We start from the raw sequence: 21420 nt of genomic DNA, 5'->3' as shown, positions 1-21420 counted from the left end.
GAGTGCCACAGGGATTAGTGCTGGGGCCTCAATTTTTTATGATCTATATTAATAACTTGGATGAAGAATATTGTAGCCAAATGGCTGATGATACAAAGATAGGTAGTAAAGCACAATGTGAGGAGGATACAAAGCGTCTGCAGAGGGATGTACAGTAAAATCTTTGCTATTCAGCATGCTCCAGGAATGGGTGGTACTGGTTAATCAAAAATGCTGGTTAATGGTGAATTACATTACTGCAGACACAAGACACAGTGCTGCTCTGACTTTGAGGAGTTGAGGAGAGAGGGGAAGCAGCTCAAGCTGCTCAAGGGCTCCAGCACAGCAGGGCATCACATAAGAACATAAGAAATAGGAACAGGAGTAGGCCATTCAGCCCCTCGAGCCTGCTCCGTCATTCAATAAGATCATGGCTGATCTTCCTGTGTTTCAATTTACACATTCCTGTCTAACTCCAATAACCTTTGATTCCCTTGCCTAACAAGAATCTATCTCCCTCTGCCTTAAAAATATTCAATGACCCCGCCTCCACCCCCTTCTGAGGCAGAGAATTCCAAAGTCGCACAACCCTCTGAGAGAAAAAATTTCACCTCATCTCTGTCCTAAAAGGGTGACCCCTAATTTTAAAACAGTGCCCCCTAGTTCCGGGCTCACCCACAAGAGGAAACATCCTTTCGATATCTACCTTGTCAAGGCCATTCGGGATCTTGTATACTTCAATCAAATCACTCCTCACTCATCTAAACTCCAGTGAAAACAAGCCCAATCTGTCCAACATTCCCTCATATGACAACCCACTTGTTCCAGGTATCAATCTAGTAAACCTCCTTTGAACCACCTCCAATGCATTTTCATGGTAAAACCAGGACCAAAGAAATCACCATACCACCACAACTGAAGGCTAAGCTAAACAGGAACACTCACTGGTTTGGATAAACAGCTCTGAGCGTGACTGTTCAATTCTGACCTTCAGGCCGGCTTTAAAATAAAAAATCAAGCTGTCAGTTTCACTTGCTGTTACCTTCAGGCAGCTTCATGGGTTTCTAGCAGGCTTTTAAAAAAAAAAAATCGGAATGGACAAGGATGAGAAGGTATCGGAAATTCCGGTTATAGAGCGTTCCAGTTGGTACGGTGCTGGATAACACAAAGTAACTGTGGATAGGACAGGTGAATAGGCAAAAAAATAGCAGATGGACTATACTGTGTGAAAATGTGAACTTGTCCACTTTGGTGGGAAGAATAGAAAAGCAGAATATTATTTAAGTGGCAAGAGACTGCAGAATGCTGTGGTACAGAGGGATCTGGGAGTTCTGGTACACGAATCACAAATAGTTAGCACCCAGTTACAGCAAGTAATTAGGAAGGCATATGGAATGTTGGACGTTATTGCAAGAGGGATGGATGGAATATAAAAGCAGGGAAATCTTACTGTAACTGTGTAGGGTATTGATGAGACCTGGAGTAGAGTGTGCAGTATTGGTCTCCTTACATAAGGAGGGATAAACTTGCATTGGAGGCAGATCAAAGATGATTCACTAGGCTGATTCCTGGGATGAAGGGGTTGTCTTATGAGGAAGGGTTGAACAGGTTGGACCTATACTCGTTGAGTTTAGAAGGATGAGAGGTGATTTTATTGGCACATAAGATCTTGAGGGGGCTTGACAGGGTAGATGCTGAGAGGATGTTTCCCCTCAGGGGAATCTGGAACTAGGGGGCACAATTTCAAAATAAGGGGTCACCTATTTAAGACAGAGACGAGGAGAAATTTCTTCTCTCAGAAGGTCTTTAGTCTTTGGAATTCTCTACCCAAGACAGGCGGGTTGAGTTAGAGCAATTTTTGATCTAAAAGGGAGTCAAGGGTTATGGGGGACAGACAAGAACGCGGAGTTAAGGCCACAATCAGATCAGCCATGATCTTACTAAATGGTAGAGCAGGCTCAAGGGGTCCTGCTCAGAGTCTTTGAATATTTTTAAGGCAGAGCTAGATAGATTCTTGACAAACAAGGGGGTGAAAGGTTATTGGGCAGGCAGGTATGTGGAATGGAGGTTGCAATCAGATCCGCCATGGTCTTATTGTATGGCGGAGCAGGCTCAAGGGGCCAAGTGGCCTGCTCCTAATTCTTATATTCGTATGTATGCTCTCACTGATAGGGTTATCATAAAATTCAGAAGATCTGTTGAGACGAAGGGGTGGGAGGAGTGTAGAGCATAAACACCAGTGGACAGTGGGCCAAATGGCCTCTTTCTATGCTGTAAATTCCATGTAACGTTCCTGTTGTGTGCAGATGAGCAAATGAAAAATATCAAAATTTAAATTAGGACAGGGAGGTAGAATTTGGAGTACGTACCTATGGGGGCGATGAGCTGCTTGGTTCTATCTGTGCTACAATGTCTAGTATTCCTGAGTGTAGGCCTGTGGGCAGTAGATTCAGAAGCTAGGAGATTAATGTGTCTGCTTGTAAGAAATAGAATTTCCTTCCCCCACGGCCACTTCATCCCCATCCTGCAAAAGAACACACCCTCTTCCCCCGCACAGTCACACATTCTGCATTCGCCACACCAGCAAACAGGCTGCACCATTTAGAAAGCAGGGGGCTCTGTTTAAAAAGATGTTTAATCTTAGGAAACAAAGGTGTAAGAATAAGATTTAAAAGATTACAAAGATAAGCTAAAGTTAGTGCATCCCTAGCACCTCTTACCTGTACAGCACACCTTGGCACCAGACCACTTTCACCTGCTGTGAATACAGACAGTTCTCCAGGTCCAGCTTACCCTGACCCAGCACATCCCTGTGTCGCCACCTGGGTACAGAAATCACAGTAGTGTCAGATAACTCCAAAAATCAGCACTATATGTCCTATGTGAACAAGGCCCATCTGATCCACAAGCTGCATCAGAACAATCAGTATGCTATATCATCAAGATTCAAACTGGGAAAATGCTGAGAAAGGTCAGACCAATTATACAAAAAAATATTTTGCCTAATTAATTAAGTTTTTATCGAATTGTGGTCCAATTGTATACTCATACAGACAATTTATGACACAAACTTTTTTTTATTAATTCACAGGATGTGGGCTTCGCTGGCTGGGTCAGCAATTATTGCCCATCCCGAGTTGCCCGTGAAGTGGTGGTGGTGAGCTGCCTTCTTGAATCCCTGCAGTCCATGTGGTGCAGATACACCCACAGTGCTGTTAGGAATGGAGTTCCAGGATTTTGACGCATCAACAGTGAAGGAAGGGCAATATACTTCCAAGTCAGGAGGGGAACTTCCAGGTGGTGGTGTTCCCATCTATCTGCTGCCCTTGTCCTTCTAAGTGGTAGTGGTCGTGTGTTTGGAAGGTGCTGTCAAAGGAGCCTTGGTGAATTCCTGCAGTGCAACTTGTAGATGGTACACTCTGCTGCTATTGTGTGTCAGTGGTGGAGGGAGTGAAAATTTGTAGATGTGGTGCCAATCAAGCGGATTGCTTTGTCCTGGACTGTGCCAAGCTTCTTGAGTGTTGTGGGAGCTGCAAGTGGGGAGTATTCCATCACAGTCCTGACTTGTGCGTTGTAGATAGTGGAGAGGCTTTGGGGAGTCAGGAGGCAAGTTACGCATCACAGGATTCCTAGCCTCTGACCTGCTCTTGTAGCCACAGTATTTGTATGGCTAGTTCAGTTCAGTTTCAGATGTTGATAGTGGGGGTTTCAGTGATGGTAATGCTATTGAACGTCAAGGGGCGATGGTTAGATTCTCTCTTGTGGAGATGGTCATTGCCTGACACTTGTGTGGCATGAACGTTACTTGCCAATTGTCAGCAAAAGCCTGGATATTGTCCAAGTCTTGCTGCATTTGGACATGGACGGCTTCAGTATCTGAAGAGTTACGAATGGTGCTGAACATTGTGCAATCATCAGCGAACATCCCCATTTCTGACCTTACGATGAAAGGAAGGTCATTGATGAAGCAGCTGAAGGTGATTGGGCCCAGGATGCTATCCTGAGGAACTCCTGCAATGATATCCTGGAGTTGAGATGACTGACCTCCAACAACCACAAACACCTTACTTTGTGCTAGGTATGACTCCAACAAGCAGAGAGCTTTCCCCCTGATTCCCATAGACTCCAGTTTTACTGGGGCTCCTTGATGCCACACTCTGTCAAGGGCAGTCACTCTCACCTCACGTCGGGAGTTCAGCTTTTTTGTCCATCTTTGAACCAAGACTGTAATGAGGTCAGGGGCTGAGTGTCCCTGGCAGACAACAAACTGAGTGTCAGTGAGCAGGTTACTGCTAAGCAAGTGCCACTTGATAACATTGTTGATGACCCTTTCCATCACTTTACTGATGATCAAGAGTAGACTGATGTTACAGGAATTGGCCGGGTTGGATTTGTCCTGCTTTTTGTGTATAGGACATACCTGGGCAATTTTCCACATAGCCGGGTAGATGCCAATGTTGTAGCTGTACTTGGCTAGGGGTGCAGCAAGTTCTGGAGCACAAGCCTTCAGTACTATTGCCGGAATGTTGTCAGGGCCGATAGCCTTTGAGGTATCCAGTGCCTTCAGCAGTTTCTTGATATCACATGGAGTGAATAGAATTGGCTGAAGACTGGCATCTGTGTCGCTGGAGACCTCCAGAAAAAGCCGAGGTGGATCATCCACTCGACACTTCTGGCTGAAGATTGTAGCAAATACTTCAGCCTCATCTTTTGCACTGATGTGCTGGGCTCCTCCATCATTGAGGATGGGGATATTTCTGGAGCCTCCTCCTCCAGTGAGTTGTTTAATTATCCACCACCATTCACGACTGGATGTGGCAGGACTGCAGAGCTTAGATCTGATCTGTTGGTTGTGGGATCGCTTAGCTCTGTCTATCATTTGCTGCTTATGCTAGTTTGGCACACAAATAATCCTGTATTATAGTTCACCAGGTTGACACCTCATTTTTAGGTATGCCTGGTGTTACTCCTGGCATGCCCTCCTGTACTCTTCATTAAACCAGGGTTGATCCCCTGGCTTGGCAGTAACGGTAGAGTGGGTATGCCGGGCAATGAGGTTACAGGTTGTGTTCGAGTACAATTTTGCTATCGCTGATGACCCACAGCGTGGATGCCCAGTCTTGAGTTGCTAGATCTGTTTTAAATCTATCCCATTTAGCATGGTGGTAGTGCCACACAACATGATGGAGGGTATGTGAAGATGTGAAGAAGGGACTTCGTCTCCACAACGACTGTGCGGTGGTCATTCCTACCGATACTGTCATGGACAGATGCATCTGCAGCAGGCAGGTTGGTGAGGATGAGGCCAAATATGTTTTTCCCTCTTGTTGGTTCCTCACCACCTGCCGCAGACCCAGTCTAGCAGCTATGTCCTTTAGGACTTGGCCAGCTCGGTCAATAGTGGTGCTACCGAGCCATTGTTGGTGATGGACATTGAAGTCCCCCGCTTGCCACCCTCAGTGCTTCCTTCAGTAGTGTTCAACATGGAGCAGCACCAATTCATCAGCTGAGGGAGGGTGGTATGTGGTAATCAGCAGGAGGTTTCCTTGCCCATGTTTGACCTGACGCCATGAGACTTCATGGAGTCAATGTTGAGGACTCCCAGGGCAACTCCCTCCCGACTGAACACCACTGAGCTGGCACCTCTGCTGCGTCTGTTCTGCCGGTGGCACAGGACATATCCAGGGATGGTGATGGTGGTGTCTGGGATATTACCTGTAAGATATGATTTTGTGAGGATGACTATGTTGCTTGACTAGTCTGTGAGACAGCTCCCCCAATTTTGACAGTAGCCCCCAGATATTAGTAAGGAGGACTTTGCTGGGTCAACAGGGCTGAGTTTGCCATTGTTGTTTCTGGTGCCTAGGTCGATGCCATCCTTTTTTGTGATTTTGATACAACTGAGTGGCTTGCTAGGCCATTTCAGAGGGCATTTAAGAGTCATTGCTGTGAGACTGGAGTCACATGTAAGGACGGCAGAATTCCTTTTCTAAGGACATTCGTGAACAGTGGTTCTTTCGGCTTTTGATTCCAGATTTTTATTGAATTCAAATTCCACCATCTGCCGTGGTGGGATTCGGACCCAGGTCCCCAGAGCATTATCCTGGGTCTCTGGATTTCTAGTCCAGCAACAATACCACAATGCCATCACCTGCCCCTGTGATACAATGTACCCCATGACACTGGGTGCAATATGCCGCCCATTACACTGGATGCGCTACACTCAGTTCCTCACTACTCTGAAGCCCAACAATCTTCAGCTGCTATGTAAATGATCTTCCTTCTATAATAAGGTCAGAAGTGGGGATTTTTGCTGATGATTGCACAATGTTCATCACCATTCATGACTCCTCAGATATTGAAGCAGTCCATGTCCAAATGCAGCAAGACCTGGACAATATCAAGGCTTGGGCTGAAAAGTGACAAGTAACATTCACGCCACACAAGTGCCAGGCAATGACCATCTCCAACAAGGGAGAATTTAACCATCGGCCCTTGACATTCAATGGAATTACCATCACTGAATCTCCTACTGTCAACATCCTGGGGGTTACCATTGACCAGAAACTGAACTGGACTAGCCACCTAAATACTGTGGCTACAAGGGCATGTCAGAGGCTAGGAATCCTGCGATGAGTAACTCACCTCCTGACTCCCCAAAGCCTGTTCACCATCTACAAGGTACAAGTCAGGAGTGTGATGGAATTCTCTCCACTTGCCTGGATGAGTGCAGCTCTCACAACACTCAAGATGCTTGACACCATCCAGGACAAAGCAGCCCGCTTGATTGGCACCACATTCACAAACATTCACTCCCTCTACCACCGATGCACTGTAGCAGCAGTGTGTACCATCTACAAGATGCACTGCAGGAATTCACCAAGGCTCCTTCGACAGCACCTTTCAAACCCACGACTACTACCACCTAGAAAGCCAAGGGCAGCAGATGGATGGGAACACCACCACCTGGAAGTTCCCCTCCAAGCCACTCACCATCCTGACTTGGAAATATATCGCTGTTTCTTCACTGTCGCTGGGTCAAAATCCTGGGCCTCCCTTCCTAACAATGTGGGTGTATCTACACCACATGGACTGCAGCGGTTCAAGAAGGCAGCTCACCACCACCTTCTCAAGGGCAACTAGGGATGAGCAATAAATGCTGACCCAGCCAGTGAAGCCCACATCCCGTGAATGGATAAAAAAAAACTGCTGCATCCCATTACACTGCCTGTGGTATACTGTACCCCATTAAAATGGGTGCAATACACTACTCATTACACCGGGTGTGATGCATTGTACCCTATTACACCGGGTGTGATCCACTGCACCCCATTACAGTGGGCGCGGTGGAGTCCAAGTTACACTGTGTCCTATTACAGACAGGGCATGATACACTGTGTCTCATTACAGACAGGGGTGTGATACACTGCGTCCCATTACAGACAGGGTATGATACACTGCGTCCCATTACAGACAGGGTATGATACACTGCGTCCCATTACAGACAGGGTGTGTTACACTGCGTCCCATTACAGACAGGGTTGTGATACACTGCGTCCCATTACAGACAGGGTATGATACACTGCGTCCCATTACAGACAGGGTGTGTTACACTGCGTCCCATTACAGACAGGGTGTGTTACACTGCGTCCCATTACAGACAGGGCATGATACACTGCGTCCCATTACAGACAGGGTGTGTTACACTGCGTCCCATTACAGACAGGGTATGATACACTGCGTCCCATTACAGACAGGGTGTGTTACACTGCATCCCATTACAGACAGGGTTGTGATACAGTGTGTCCCATTACAGACAGGGTGTGTTACACTGCGTCCCATTACAGACAGGGTGTGTTACACTGCGTCCCATTACAGACAGGGTATGATACACTGCGTCCCATTACAGACAGGGTTGTGATACACTGTGTCCCATTACAGACAGGGTTGTGATACACTGCGTCCCATTACAGACAGGGTTGTGATACACTGCGTCCCATTACAGACAGGGTTGTGATACACTGCGTCCCATTACAGACAGGGTTGTGATACACTGTGTCCCATTACAGACAGGGTTGTGATACACTGTGTCCCATTACAGACAGGGTATGATACACTGCGTCCCATTACAGACAGGGTTGTGATACACCGTGTCCCATTACAGACAGGGTTGTGATACACTGTGTCCCATTACAGACAGGGGTGTGATACACTGCGTCCCATTACAGACAGGGTTGTGATACACTGCGTCCCATTACAGACAGGGTTGTGATACACTGCGTCCCATTACAGACAGGGTGTGATACAAGTCCCAATGATAGTTACATTGCCTCTACTATGTTATAAACAATAGCCTAATGTCTACCTGTGAAGGTGCGGGGCTGGGCAGTTCAGTGGCAGCACTTTGGGAAGAGCAGTGACTGTTCCTGGCACTGCAGCAACTCCTGGTGCCACAGGTTCATCAGCACTCCGCAGATGGCTATCTGTCTCATCGAGTCCTGGTGATTTCTTCTTCTTGCGGTTATGGTGAAGGGCGAGTCTCAGAGGACAATGCCACTCTGGTGGACACAAGGACACAGTGTGGTGCTGAACCACCCAGGTATACTGGTACATGTACTTGCAACGGATCTCAGTTAAGCCTCCATCCCTTTGTTCCATCATTAGGGGATTTAAAGCTCCATTTGCTTCACTCCAACAACCCTGGGCTTTTCTCCCCGAATTGTTTTGGCCTACACCGAATCCTACAGGCTTAACCTTGCCCAGGTTGTGGCGGAGTGGTTGTTGGGGCCCACTGTTCCTCTCCCTGCCTGCTTTAATGAGCGGCTTGCTGGCAGCAGACTGGCTAGCGCATGCCAGGAACTCCACAGTGAACTCCAATCGAGACGGAGCCAGGTAAAGGAAGGCGTAACCTCCCAGAGAGGAGACCGTCACCCGTCCGCTGTCGGCAATCTTCACTGCGCCTTCCACGTCAGCTCCAGGCCATTTCACTTCGGAGATGTCAAGGAACAGGTTCTAGAGGGGCAGGGGAAAAAAAGGCACACATTTAAACAGACATACTGAATAATGGTATTGTCACTGGACTAGCATTTCAGAGATGCAGGGTAATGCTCCGGAGTCCTGGATTTGAGTGCCACCACGGAAGCTGGCGAAATGTGAATTCAATAAAAATCTAATGATGACCACGAAACCATTGCCAATTGTCGTTAAAAACCCATCTGGTTCACTGATGTCCTTTAGGGAAGGAAATCTGCCATCCTCATCTGGTCTGGCCTACATGTGATTCCAGACCCACAGTAATGTGGTTGACTCTTAAATGCCCTCTGAACAAGGGCAATTAGGGATGGGCAATAAATGTTGGCCTAGCCAGCGACACCCACATCCCATGAACGAATAAAAAAAAAAAGTTGCTTTTACCTCAGGGCCTTCCAAAGCACATTGCAGCCAATGAAGTATCATCAGTGTTATTTTGTAGGAAATGTGGCAGCTGATTTGCACATAAGCTTCCACAAACTACAGCGTGATAACGAAGAGACCGTCTATTTTTTGTGACGTGAATTGAGGGATAAATATTGGCCAGGACATGGGGATAACCCCATCTGCTCTTCTTCAAAATAGTGGCAATGGGGTTCTTTACGTCCACCTGAGAGGTGGATAGGGCCTCAGTTTAAGGTCTAATCTGAAATATGGTATCTCTGACAGTGCAGCCCTCCCTCAGTACTGCACTGGGAGCCACTTCCCGGAGTTTTGGGTTCAAGTCTCTGGAGTGGGGCCTGAACCCTCACACTTCTGACTTCTTGGCAGGAAACCAAGGAAATAAATGATTTAAAAACAAAAAGCTAAAAGCTACTGCGGATGCTGGAAATCCAAAACAAAAACAGAATTACCTGGAAAAACTCAGCAGGTCTGGCAGCATCGGTGGAGAAGAAATCAGTTAACGTTTCGAGCCTTCACGACTTCTGTTCTGCCGAAGGGTCGTGAAAGCTCGAAACGTTAACTGATTTCTTCTCCACCGATGCTGCCAGACCTGCTGAGTTTTTCCAGGTAATTCTGTTTTTGAAATAAATGATTTAGTTGGGAATACCACAAGAGTTGCAGGCTTGATGGTCTCCACATTCCTTTGTCAAGTTCCCCACTTCATAGAACCATAGAAACGTTACAGCACAGAAAGAGGCCATTCAGCCCATCTTGTCCATGCCAGCCCTAGGACACCCAGATGCCCTTTCTAATCCCGCCTTCCTGCACCTGGCCCATAGCCCTGCAGCTTACAGCACTTAAGGTGCAGATCCAGGTATTTTTTAAAAGAGTTTAGAGTTTCTGCCTCTACCAGAGAGGAGACAGCTGGTATCCACTTCCCTATAGCTAACAATAGCAAGGAATCACTGCTGTATCACTATCAGTGGTATGAGATGATGGGCAGCATTAGCAGGGGTGTGGGAGGGGTTCACCAACCAGTTCTAAAGGCCACACAACTAGAAAACCCAAGGCTTGCTTCAGAGTGAAAGGGGTGGCTTTGCAGGTTTAACATTGTGCATTTCAGTTCAACTCTTTCAGCTAACTCCTAGGCTAGAGAGGGGCTATTCAACCTCAAGTCTGGTCCGCCACCATTCAATTAGATCATGGCTGATCTGAATCTTAGCTGCATTGGTCCACCTTTGCTCTGTCACCCTTAATTGCCTTAGCAAAATTCCTGAACTATAGGGGGAGGATTATGGGGAACAGGCAGGAAAATGGAGTTCAACCATGATCTTATTGAATAGTGGAGCAGGCTTGAGGGGCCTACTGCTGCTAGTTTACTTAAAGATCTCATCCGAGTCATATTTTCTTCTGCGGTGGAGGGCCAGGGCCAGGGCAGGGAGGCGGTGGGGAGGAATAAGAAAAAAGATCAAGCAGTTAAGAAGGCAGCAGTAATCTGTTAAGGCGGCAAACCTTCATTGCGAGGGGACTTGAGTTCAGGAGCAAGGAAGTCTTACTGCAGCTGCACAGGGCCTTGGTGAGGCCACACCCAGAGTTTTGTGTGCAGTTTTTGTCTCCTTATCAAAAAAAGTTTATGCTTGCCATAGAGGGAGTGCAGCAAAGGTTCACCAGGCTGATTCCTGGGGTGGCAGGATTGTCGTACAAGGAGAGATTGGTCCAACTAGGTCTGTATTCACTGGTGTTTAGAAGAACGAAAGGGGACCTCATCGAAACATATAAAATTCTGACAGGGGTGGGAAGGCTGGATGCAGGGATGATGTTTCTTCTGATTGGGGTGTCTGGAACAAGGAGTCACAGTCTGAAGATACAGGGTAGACCATTTAGGACTGAGATGAGGAGAAACTTCTTCACTCAGAGGGTGGTGAACCTGTGGAATTCTCTACCACAGAGGGCTGTGGAGGCCAAGTAACTGAATGTATTTAGGAAGGAAATAGATTTCTCAAAAGGCATTATGGGGAGAGAGTGGGGGTACAGTGCTGAGATAGAGGATCAGCCATGATCATATTGAATGGCAGAGCAGGCTCGAAGGGCCGAATGACCTGCTCCTGCTCCTATTTCCTATGTTTCTATGTTAACAAATATAGATGTACACATTTTTAAAGTCAAAAGGCAGGTGCTCATTAGAGGCTGTGCATCAGTAATATAGCCAGTTGGATGGGAGTGGGAAGGATAGAGCTGCCACTGAGAGTTGCTGTGAGTTAGGACTCACCGATAGTTTGTCTGCAGCAATCAGATCTGCTGCGAGGTAGGGCCGAGAGGCAAACCGGTTCCTGAACTCCAGAGCTTGCAGTAACTGCTCCTGTAGGAGAAATACAAACAGTACAAAACACTCACACAGTAACTATACTGGGCTTTCACAGCAAGACACCTCAGTGCACCTTATACAATTAATTACTCAAGAGATTAAAATGGGATTTGATAATGTATTTGTTATGTTTTTGCACTAGAATCACAGCACAGAAAGGTCTCCATTAAGTCTATGGTGCCTGTCCTGGCTCTGAAAGAGCCATCCAATTAATCCCACTCGTCCACACTCTTTCCCCAGAAATCTGCAAATCTTTTTCTTATGATCTCTACTCAAATCACAGTCTTAATAATTATTTTCTTAATATCTTACGACAAATCAGTAAGGTTGTGGTTTGGAATGTCTTGTTGTATTAGCTGTCATGAAACTATCATATTTTTCATGACATTATTGGGGAATATTGTAAAGCAGGCTTATGTTTGTGTGTGTGGATGGTTCTATCTGTGTGACCGATTTAACTAAATTAGAAATGGATAGACTGCAAGGTTTAAATTATCAAAAGAGTTAGGTGTAAAAAGGCATTTGAAATGCTAATGGATGAGCTACGTAAAAGGGAATTTGCATTTTTAGATAAGGGGAAAAGTTGTTGGATTTTCAAAGAGACCTGATAAGGATTTTACGACTGGCAAGATAAATAGGGCAAGGTTATTATGTTGATTTTTCCCAAAAGTTGTGGCCATGACAACATAAAAAATTTTTATATTATGGGAAAAGCAAATTCCAAAGACGGGGGAACAATGGGATTTACAAATCAAAGGAGAAATATATTTAAAAGGTGGAAGGCTATATGAGGTGTGGCTGTGTGAGATCTGAAAGGTACACCATATGAAACAGACTTGGGGAAAAGCCTCAAGCCACTTTGCAGAAGCCTGCTGTTCCAGTAACCAAAGTTGTGTTAAAAGCCTTGGGGATTCCACTGTCAAGTGGGTGCTGGTGGTAACCTTGTTGGATTGTCTCTATAAATTTAAAATCTATTTTGGACTGTTGCCTTAAAGTGGGTGTGTAGTTGGGAGTCTGGTTAAGCAGGAATTTTGGGAATTGTTATAATATCGAGTAACTGTGTAACGGTAATCTTGTATATGTGTTTTATTCTTTTCTTTTGTTCATAAATGTTTTAATTTAAATTTTAAAATCTCTAAATGTGTTAGTGGACTCATTACTTCTGAATTCAGTGCACAAGCCTTCTCATAATAAATACACAAAGCCATTGGGATTGCATGGACAAGTTTCCCTTGTGGGTTTGGTCAGCCTGGCAAATACCGCCTGCCGTATCATAACAATGGGGCAGAAATGTGGACCTTGAGAAAAGTGGACATCCAAAGAGTAGAAAGTTGTGAAACGTTGTTCTGGAGAAGGATGGAGTGGGTCAGTTGGAGAGAACACAAGAACAACGAAGAAGTTCTCAGGATGATGAAGGAGAAAATATGGTTAGTGAATATCATCAAGAAAAGGCAACAAGGTTTGATTGGCCACATCCTAAAGCACAAGAACTAGCTGAATGAGGTGACTGAGGAAGATTAGAGGGGTGGAAACCAAGAGAGAGAAAGAAAATGATGATGTCAGACAACCTGAAATTGAAAATGGGAGGCTCCTATGAGCAACTGAAGAAGAAAATGCAAGACTGTGAAGTGTGGAGAAACAAGGAGGGCAGATCATAGAACCACTTACGGCACAGAAAAAAGATGTGCATTTATATAGTGCCTTTCATGACCAGAGGACGGCCCAAAGCACTTCACAGCCAATGAAGACCTTCTGAAGAGCAGTTACTTGTAATGTGGGAAACGTGGCTATCAGTTTGTACACAGCAAGCTCCGACAAACAGCAGTGCGATAATGATCAAATAATCTGTTTCTGTGATGTTGACTGAGGGATAAAGACTGCCCAGGACACTAGGGAGAACTCTCCTGCTCGTCTTTGAAATAGTGCTATTGGATTTTTTACTTATAACTCAACTTCTGGGTACTATCTGGACGCTAAAATCACTAGACTACCACACTTCATGTGTCTGGCTGTTGATCTCTGAATCTTTCCTAATAACATAAATATGATGAAAGTAGAAGACAGCCAACAACATTACGTTGCAGAACTGCTACCAGTGAAAGCACAAATAAAAGGGATATGGAGTGGATAAACTTACAGGCAGTTAAATACACTTCTAGAGGAACTATGAAGGGAGATTAATAGGTGGCAGCTGTGGTTCAGTGGGTAACACTTCCACCTCTGATTGAGGAGGCTGAAGTGACACTCCAGAAACTGGAGTACAAAATCCAGACTCTCACTCCAGCAGCTTGGCTTGGCAACAGTTGCCAAGACCAAAAACAACAACCCACAATAACACTCGGTAGCTTCTTGTGCAGCAATTGTGCAGAACCTGCCTCTCAAGCATTGGCCTCTTCAGCCATCAGCAAAGGTGCGCCAAGTGAAGACCCCCCCCATCTGAAATGGATTTATTTGCTGTGTATCCATTGTCTTTCGTAGATGGAAGGATGACGATGACTCAAGTGCAGTACTGAAGGGAGTGCTGTACTGTTACAGCCGCCATCTCTCAGATGAGATGTTAAACTAAGGACCCATCAGCTCTCGAAGGTGGACATAAAAGATCCCATGGCACTATTTAACAAAGTGCAGAGAGCTTTCCTCAATGTCCTGACCAATATTAATCCTTCAACCAAAATCTTAAACAGATTACTTAGTCGTTAATACTGTGTGTGGGCCCTTGCTGTGTGCAAATTGGCTGCCGCATTATAATACTTCAAAAGCACTTGTGCAAGCAGTCCAGACTCGCCCACCTTGTAGGTGCTGATGACAAACGGTGTTCGCTGACGAACTCGGCAGGAGCTCTGCAAGGGGTGCATGGATGGTGTAGGGGCCTTCTGGAACAAGAATTCTGATCCACATGGGGAGAGCTGGAGACTGGAGCTATCTGTAAATTGCATTTCCACTGAATCATCCTCATAAAGGACCATTAGGCTCACCAAAGCCATGGTGGCCAGTTCCAGCAAATGCACAGCAACAGGGAAGTCTGTTGAAGAATTACATACAAGGTCAGGTATATATCTATAACCAGAACCCACAGTACAAGTAATTTAACATAACTTCAATTAGGTCTATTAACATGGTTTATAAAGAAAAATTAGATTATTTGCATTTACATAACGCCTTTGACAACTTCAGGCCATATTAAAGTGCTTCACAAAACAATGAAGTCTGTTTGAATTGTAGTCATTGTTCTACTGCAGGATACACACAGCCAACAGCAAGATCACAAATAGCAATGAGGTAATGACCAGGTAACCTATTTTAATGACTATGGTTAAGAGAGAAGAACTCCGTTGCTCTTCTTTGGATAATTGCCATGGGATCTTTTACGTCCACCTGAGAGGGCAGACAGGTCCTTTGGTTTAACCTCTTATCTGAAAGACAGCACCTCCAATAGCACAACACTCCCTGTCTCGCAGTACGTCTTGCCAGAGAAATAACTGTCTTGCTCAGAAACAATCTCTTTTGGACCCAACTCTAAAACACTCCACTGAAAAAAAAATTAATCAATGTATTGGTGTTGCATGAACAGAAACAGGGCAGAATTTTAAACCACTCAAAATCCATTCACTTGCACATAATTAAAATTGGGCTCTCAAAGTCTAAAATATTGGGACTGGGAGAATCCAGCAGGCAGAATAATGTCTAAGTTTACAGTAAGAGGTGTAACAACAGGGGATCAATCAATCAGAGACAGCTGGACCCATTTACTTCAGCTCATCTACTACTTAATACCCTGTCTGGGTTTGATGGCCAAGGAAGGCGTGTTCAAAGTGCAGCCAAACAGGTAGAGTATCAACCTGTAAATCCTTCCAATATATGCCAATGGCAGGCAATAAGAGCAGGAGGGAGGTCTTGTTGGCACAGTGAGTAGCGTCCCTGCCTCTGAACCAGAAGCTCCAGATTCAAGTCCCACTCCAGGACTTGATGGCCAAGGAAGAAGCATTCATAGCATGGCCAAACAAGTGGAGTATCAACTTGTAAATCATTCCAACATACACCAATGGCAGGGAGCAAAAGCAGGTAAGACACATTCCTGGTCAACCATGCAATGGAAAGCAAGTTCCAACCTCTATCACTACCCAAAGCGCCGGGCTACAACATGTATGTAAAACTGTAGGTTGCCACAGCAACTCAGACTCCATTGGCGGGTAGGGGGAGCAGTTGGCTGGAGAGCCCGTGTGGTCAGATCCTTGTCCTGGCTGGGGCAGATTCGGGAACTGCGGCCTTGCCCTACCTGGAGGAGGTGGCAGTGCTGTGGGCCATGATCTGACTTTAGGCAGAGAACTCAAGAAGAGGAGCTCTCCAACCAGGAGAAATATACAATATTTAAACTGATGATTCCTCAATCTCCAACCAGGAGAAATATACAATATTTAAACTGACGATTCCCCAATCTCTAACCAGAGGAAATGGACAATATTTAAACTGACGATTCCCCAATCTCTAACGAGGGGAAATGGACAATATTTAAACTGACGATTCCCCAATCTCTAACCAGGAGAAATGGACAATATTTAAACTGATGATTCCCCAATCTCTAACCAGGGGAAATGGACAATATTTAAACTGACGATTCCCCAATCTCTAACCAGGGGAAATAGACAATAATTAAACTGACGATTCCCCAATCTCTAACCAGAGGAAATGGACAATAATTAAACTGATGATTCCCCAATCTCTAACCACAGGAAATAGACAATAATTAAACTGACGATTCCCCAATCTCTAACCAGGAGAAATGGACAATATTTAAACTGGCAATTCCCCAATCTCTAACCAGGAGAAATGAACAATAATTAAACTGACGATTCCCCAATCTCTAACCAGGAGAAATGGACAATATTTAAACTGATGATTCCCCAATATCTAACCACAGGAAATAGACAATAATTAAACTGACGATTCCCCAATCTCTAACCAGGAGAAATGGACAATATTTAAACTGATGATTCCCCAATCTCTAACCACAGGAAATAGACAATAATTAAACTGACGATTCCCCAATCTCTAACCAGGGGAAATAGACAATAATTAAACTGATGATTCCCCAATCTCTAACCAGAGGAAATGGACAATAATTAAACTGATGATTCCCCAATCTCTAACCAGGGGAAATAGACAATAATTAAACTGATGATTCCCCAATCTCTAACCAGGGGAAATGGACAATAATTAAACTGATGATTCCCCAATCTCTAACCAGGGGAAATAGACAATAATTAAACTGATGATTCCCCAATATCTAACCAGGGGAAATGGACAATAATTAAACTGATGATTCCCCAATCTCTAACCAGGGGAAATAGACAATAATTAAACTGATGATTCCCCAATCTCTAACCAGGGGAAATAGACAATAATTAAACTGATGATTCCCCAATCTCTAACCAGGGGAAATAGACAATAATTAAACTGATGATTCCCCAATCTCTAACCAGGGGAAATGGACAATAATTAAACTGATGATTCCCCAATCTCTAACCAGGGGAAATGGACAATAATTAAACTGATGATTCCCCAATCTCTAACCAGGGGAAATGGACAATAATTAAACTGACGATTCCCCAATCTCTAACCAGGGGAAATAGGCAATAATTAAACTGATGATTCCCCAATCTCTAACCAGGGGAAATGGACAATATTTAAACTGATGATTCCCCAATCTCTAACCAGGGGAAATGGACAATAATTAAACTGATGATTCCCCAATCTCTAACCAGGGGAAATAGACAATAATTAAACTGATGATTCCCCAATCTCTAACCAGGGGAAATAGACAATAATTAAACTGATGATTCCCCAATCTCTAACCAGGGGAAATGGACAATATTTAAACTGACGATTCCCCAATCTCTAACCAGGGGAAATGGACAATATTTAAACTGATGATTTCCCAATCTCTAACGAGGGGAAATGGACAATATTTAAACTGACGATTCCCCAATCTCTAACCAGGAGAAATGGACAATATTTAAACTGATGATTCCCCAATCTCTAACCAGGGGAAATGGACAGTATTTAAACTGATGATTCCCCAATCTCTAACCAGGGGAAATGGACAATATTTAAACTGACGATTCCCCAATCTCTAACCACAGGAAATAGACAATAATTAAACTGACAATTCCCCAATCTCTAACCAGGGGAAATGGACAATATTTAAACTGGCAATTCCCCAATCTCTAACCAGGAGAAATGGACAATAATTAAACTGATGATTCCCCAATCTCTAACCAGGGGAAATGGACAATATTTAAACTGACGATTCCCCAATCTCTAACCAGGGGAAATGGACAATATTTAAACTGATGATTTCCCAATCTCTAACCAGGGGAAATGGACAATAATTAAACTGATGATTCCCCAATCTCCAACCAGGGGAAATAGACAATAATTAAACTGACGATTCCCCAATCTCTAACCAGAGGAAATGGACAATAATTAAACTGATGATTCCCCAATCTCTAACCACAGGAAATAGACAATAATTAAACTGACAATTCCCCAATCTCTAACCAGGGGAAATGGACAATATTTAAACTGATGATTCCCCAATCTCTAACCAGGGAAAATGGACAATAATTAAACTGATGATTCCCCAATCTCTAACCAGGGGAAATAGACAATATTTAAACTGATGATTCCCCAATCTCTAACCAGGGGAAATAGACAATATTTAAACTGATGATTCCCCAATCTCTAACCAGGGGAAATAGACAATATTTAAACTGATGATTCCCCAATCTCTAACGAGGGGAAATAGACAATATTTAAACTGGCGAGTTCCCCAATCTCTAACCAGGGGAAATAGACAATAATTAAACTGATGATTCCCCAATCTCTAACCAGGAGAAATGGACAATATTTAAACTGATGATTCCCCAATCTCTAACCAGGGGAAATGGACAATATTTAAACTGATGATTCCCCAATCTCTAACCAGGGGAAATGGACAATAATTAAACTGATGATTCCCCAATCTCTAACCAGGGGAAATGGACAATATTTAAACTGATGATTCCCCAATCTCTAACCAGGGGAAATGGACAATATTTAAACTGACGATTCCCCAATCTCTAACCAGAGGAAATGGACAATATTTAAACTGATGATTCCCCAATCTCTAACCAGGGGAAATGGACAATATTTAAACTGATGATTCCCCAATCTCTAACCAGGGGAAATGGACAATATTTAAACTGATGATTCCCCAATCTCTAACCAGGGGAAATGGACAATATTTAAACTGACGATTCCCCAATCTCTAACCAGAGGAAATGGACAATATTTAAACTGATGATTCCCCAATCTCTAACCAGGGGAAATGGACAATATTTAAACTGACGATTCCCCAATCTCTAACCAGGGGAAATGGACAATATTTAAACTGACGATTTCCCAATCTCTAACCAGGGGAAATGGACAATAATTAAACTGATGATTCCCCAATCTCTAACCAGGGGAAATAGACAATAATTAAACTGACGATTCCCCAATCTCTAACCAGGGGAAATGGACAATATTTAAACTGACGATTCCCCAATCTCTAACCAGGGGAAATGGACAATATTTAAACTGATGATTCCCCAATCTCTAACCAGGGGAAATGGACAATAATTAAACTGATGATTCCTCAATCTCTAACCAGGGGAAATAGACAATAATTAAACTGATGATTCCCCAATCTCTAACCAGGGGAAATGGACAATATTTAAACTGATGATTCCCCAATCTCTAACCAGGGGAAATGGACAATAATTAAACTGATGATTCCCCAATCTCCAACCAGGGGAAATAGACAATATTTAAACTGACGATTCCCCAATCTCTAACCAGGGGAAATGGACAATATTTAAACTGATGATTCCCCAATCTCTAACCAGGGGAAATGGACAATATTTAAACTGATGATTCCCCAATCTCTAACCAGGGGAAATGGACAATAATTAAACTGATGATTCCCCAATCTCCAACCAGGGGAAATAGACAATATTTAAACTGACGATTCCCCAATCTCTAACCAGGGGAAATGGACAATATTTAAACTGACGATTCCCCAATCTCTAACCAGGGGAAATGGACAATATTTAAACTGATGATTCCCCAATCTCTAACCAGGGGAAATGGACAATATTTAAACTGATGATTCCCCAATCTCTAACCAGAGGAAATGGACAATATTTAAACTGATGATTCCCCAATCTCTAACCAGGGGAAATGGACAATATTTAATGATGATTCCCCAATCTCTAACCAGGGGAAATGGACAATATTTAAACTGATGATTCCCCAATCTCTAACCAGGGGAAATGGACAATATTTAAACTGATGATTCCCCAATCTCTAACCAGGGGAAATGGACAATATTTAAACTGATGATTCCCCAATCTCTAACCAGAGGAAATGGACAATATTTAATGATGATTCCCCAATCTCTAACCAGGGGAAATGGACAATATTTAAACTGATGATTCCCCAATCTCTAACCAGGGGAAATGGACAATATTTAAACTGATGATTCCCCAATCTCTAACCAGGGGAAATGGACAATATTTAAACTGATGATTCCCCAATCTCTAACCAGGGGAAATAGACAATATTTAAACTGATGATTCCCCAATCTCTAACCAGGGGAAATAGACAATATTTAAACTGATGATTCCCCAATCTCTAACCAGGGGAAATAGACAATATTTAAACTGATGATTCCCCAATCTCTAACCAGGGGAAATAGACAATATTTAAATTGATGATTCCCCAATCTCTAACGAGGGGAAATAGACAATATTTAAACTGGCGAGTTCCCCAATCTCTAACCAGGGGAAATAGACAATAATTAAACTGATGATTCCCCAATCTCTAACCAGGAGAAATGGACAATATTTAAACTGATGATTCCCCAATCTCTAACCAGGAGAAATGGACAATATTTAAACTGATGATTCCCCAATCTCTAACCAGGGGAAATGGACAATAATTAAACTGATGATTCCCCAATCTCTAACCAGGGGAAATGGACAATATTTAAACTGATGATTCCCCAATCTCTAACCAGGGGAAATGGACAATATTTAAACTGACGATTCCCCAATCTCTAACCAGAGGAAATGGACAATATTTAAACTGATGATTCCCCAATCTCTAACCAGGGGAAATGGACAATATTTAAACTGATGATTCCCCAATCTCTAACCAGGGGAAATGGACAATATTTAAACTGATGATTCCCCAATCTCTAACCAGGGGAAATGGACAATATTTAAACTGACGATTCCCCAATCTCTAACCAGAGGAAATGGACAATATTTAAACTGATGATTCCCCAATCTCTAACCAGGGGAAATGGACAATATTTAATGATGATTCCCCAATCTCTAACCAGGGGAAATGGACAATATTTAAACTGATGATTCCCCAATCTCTAACCAGGGGAAATGGACAATAATTAAACTGATGATTCCCCAATCTCTAACCAGGGGAAATGGACAATATTTAAACTGACGATTCCCCAATCTCTAACCAGGGGAAATGGACAATATTTAAACTGACGATTCCCCAATCTCTAACCAGGGGAAATGGACAATATTTAAACTGATGATTCCCCAATCTCTAACCAGGGG

General features: G+C 43.7%; 1 protein-coding gene across 1 annotated transcript in view; it reads right to left on the bottom strand.

Annotated features, from left to right (window-relative positions):
* c2h5orf34 (chromosome 2 C5orf34 homolog) overlaps positions 1–14775 on the bottom strand; it is a 48712-nt gene extending 33937 nt beyond the window's left edge. The window contains exons 1-4 of the mRNA XM_078557282.1: positions 14548–14775; positions 11663–11752; positions 8345–8991; positions 2700–2801 (exon numbers count right to left, since the gene is read on the bottom strand). Of these exons, the coding sequence (XP_078413408.1) occupies positions 2700–2801; positions 8345–8991; positions 11663–11752; positions 14548–14742 (1034 nt within the window). The 5' untranslated portion in view covers positions 14743–14775. The remainder of the gene's footprint in view (positions 1–2699; positions 2802–8344; positions 8992–11662; positions 11753–14547) is intronic.
* Between the last annotated feature and the right edge of the window lie 6645 nt (positions 14776–21420).

This window comes from Cetorhinus maximus, chromosome 2 (assembly GCF_964194155.1).
Source record: "Cetorhinus maximus chromosome 2, sCetMax3.hap1.1, whole genome shotgun sequence".
Lineage (NCBI taxonomy): Eukaryota > Metazoa > Chordata > Chondrichthyes > Lamniformes > Cetorhinidae > Cetorhinus > Cetorhinus maximus.
Note: the sequence above shows the minus strand (reverse complement) of the source record. Positions and strands in the feature narration are given on the sequence as shown.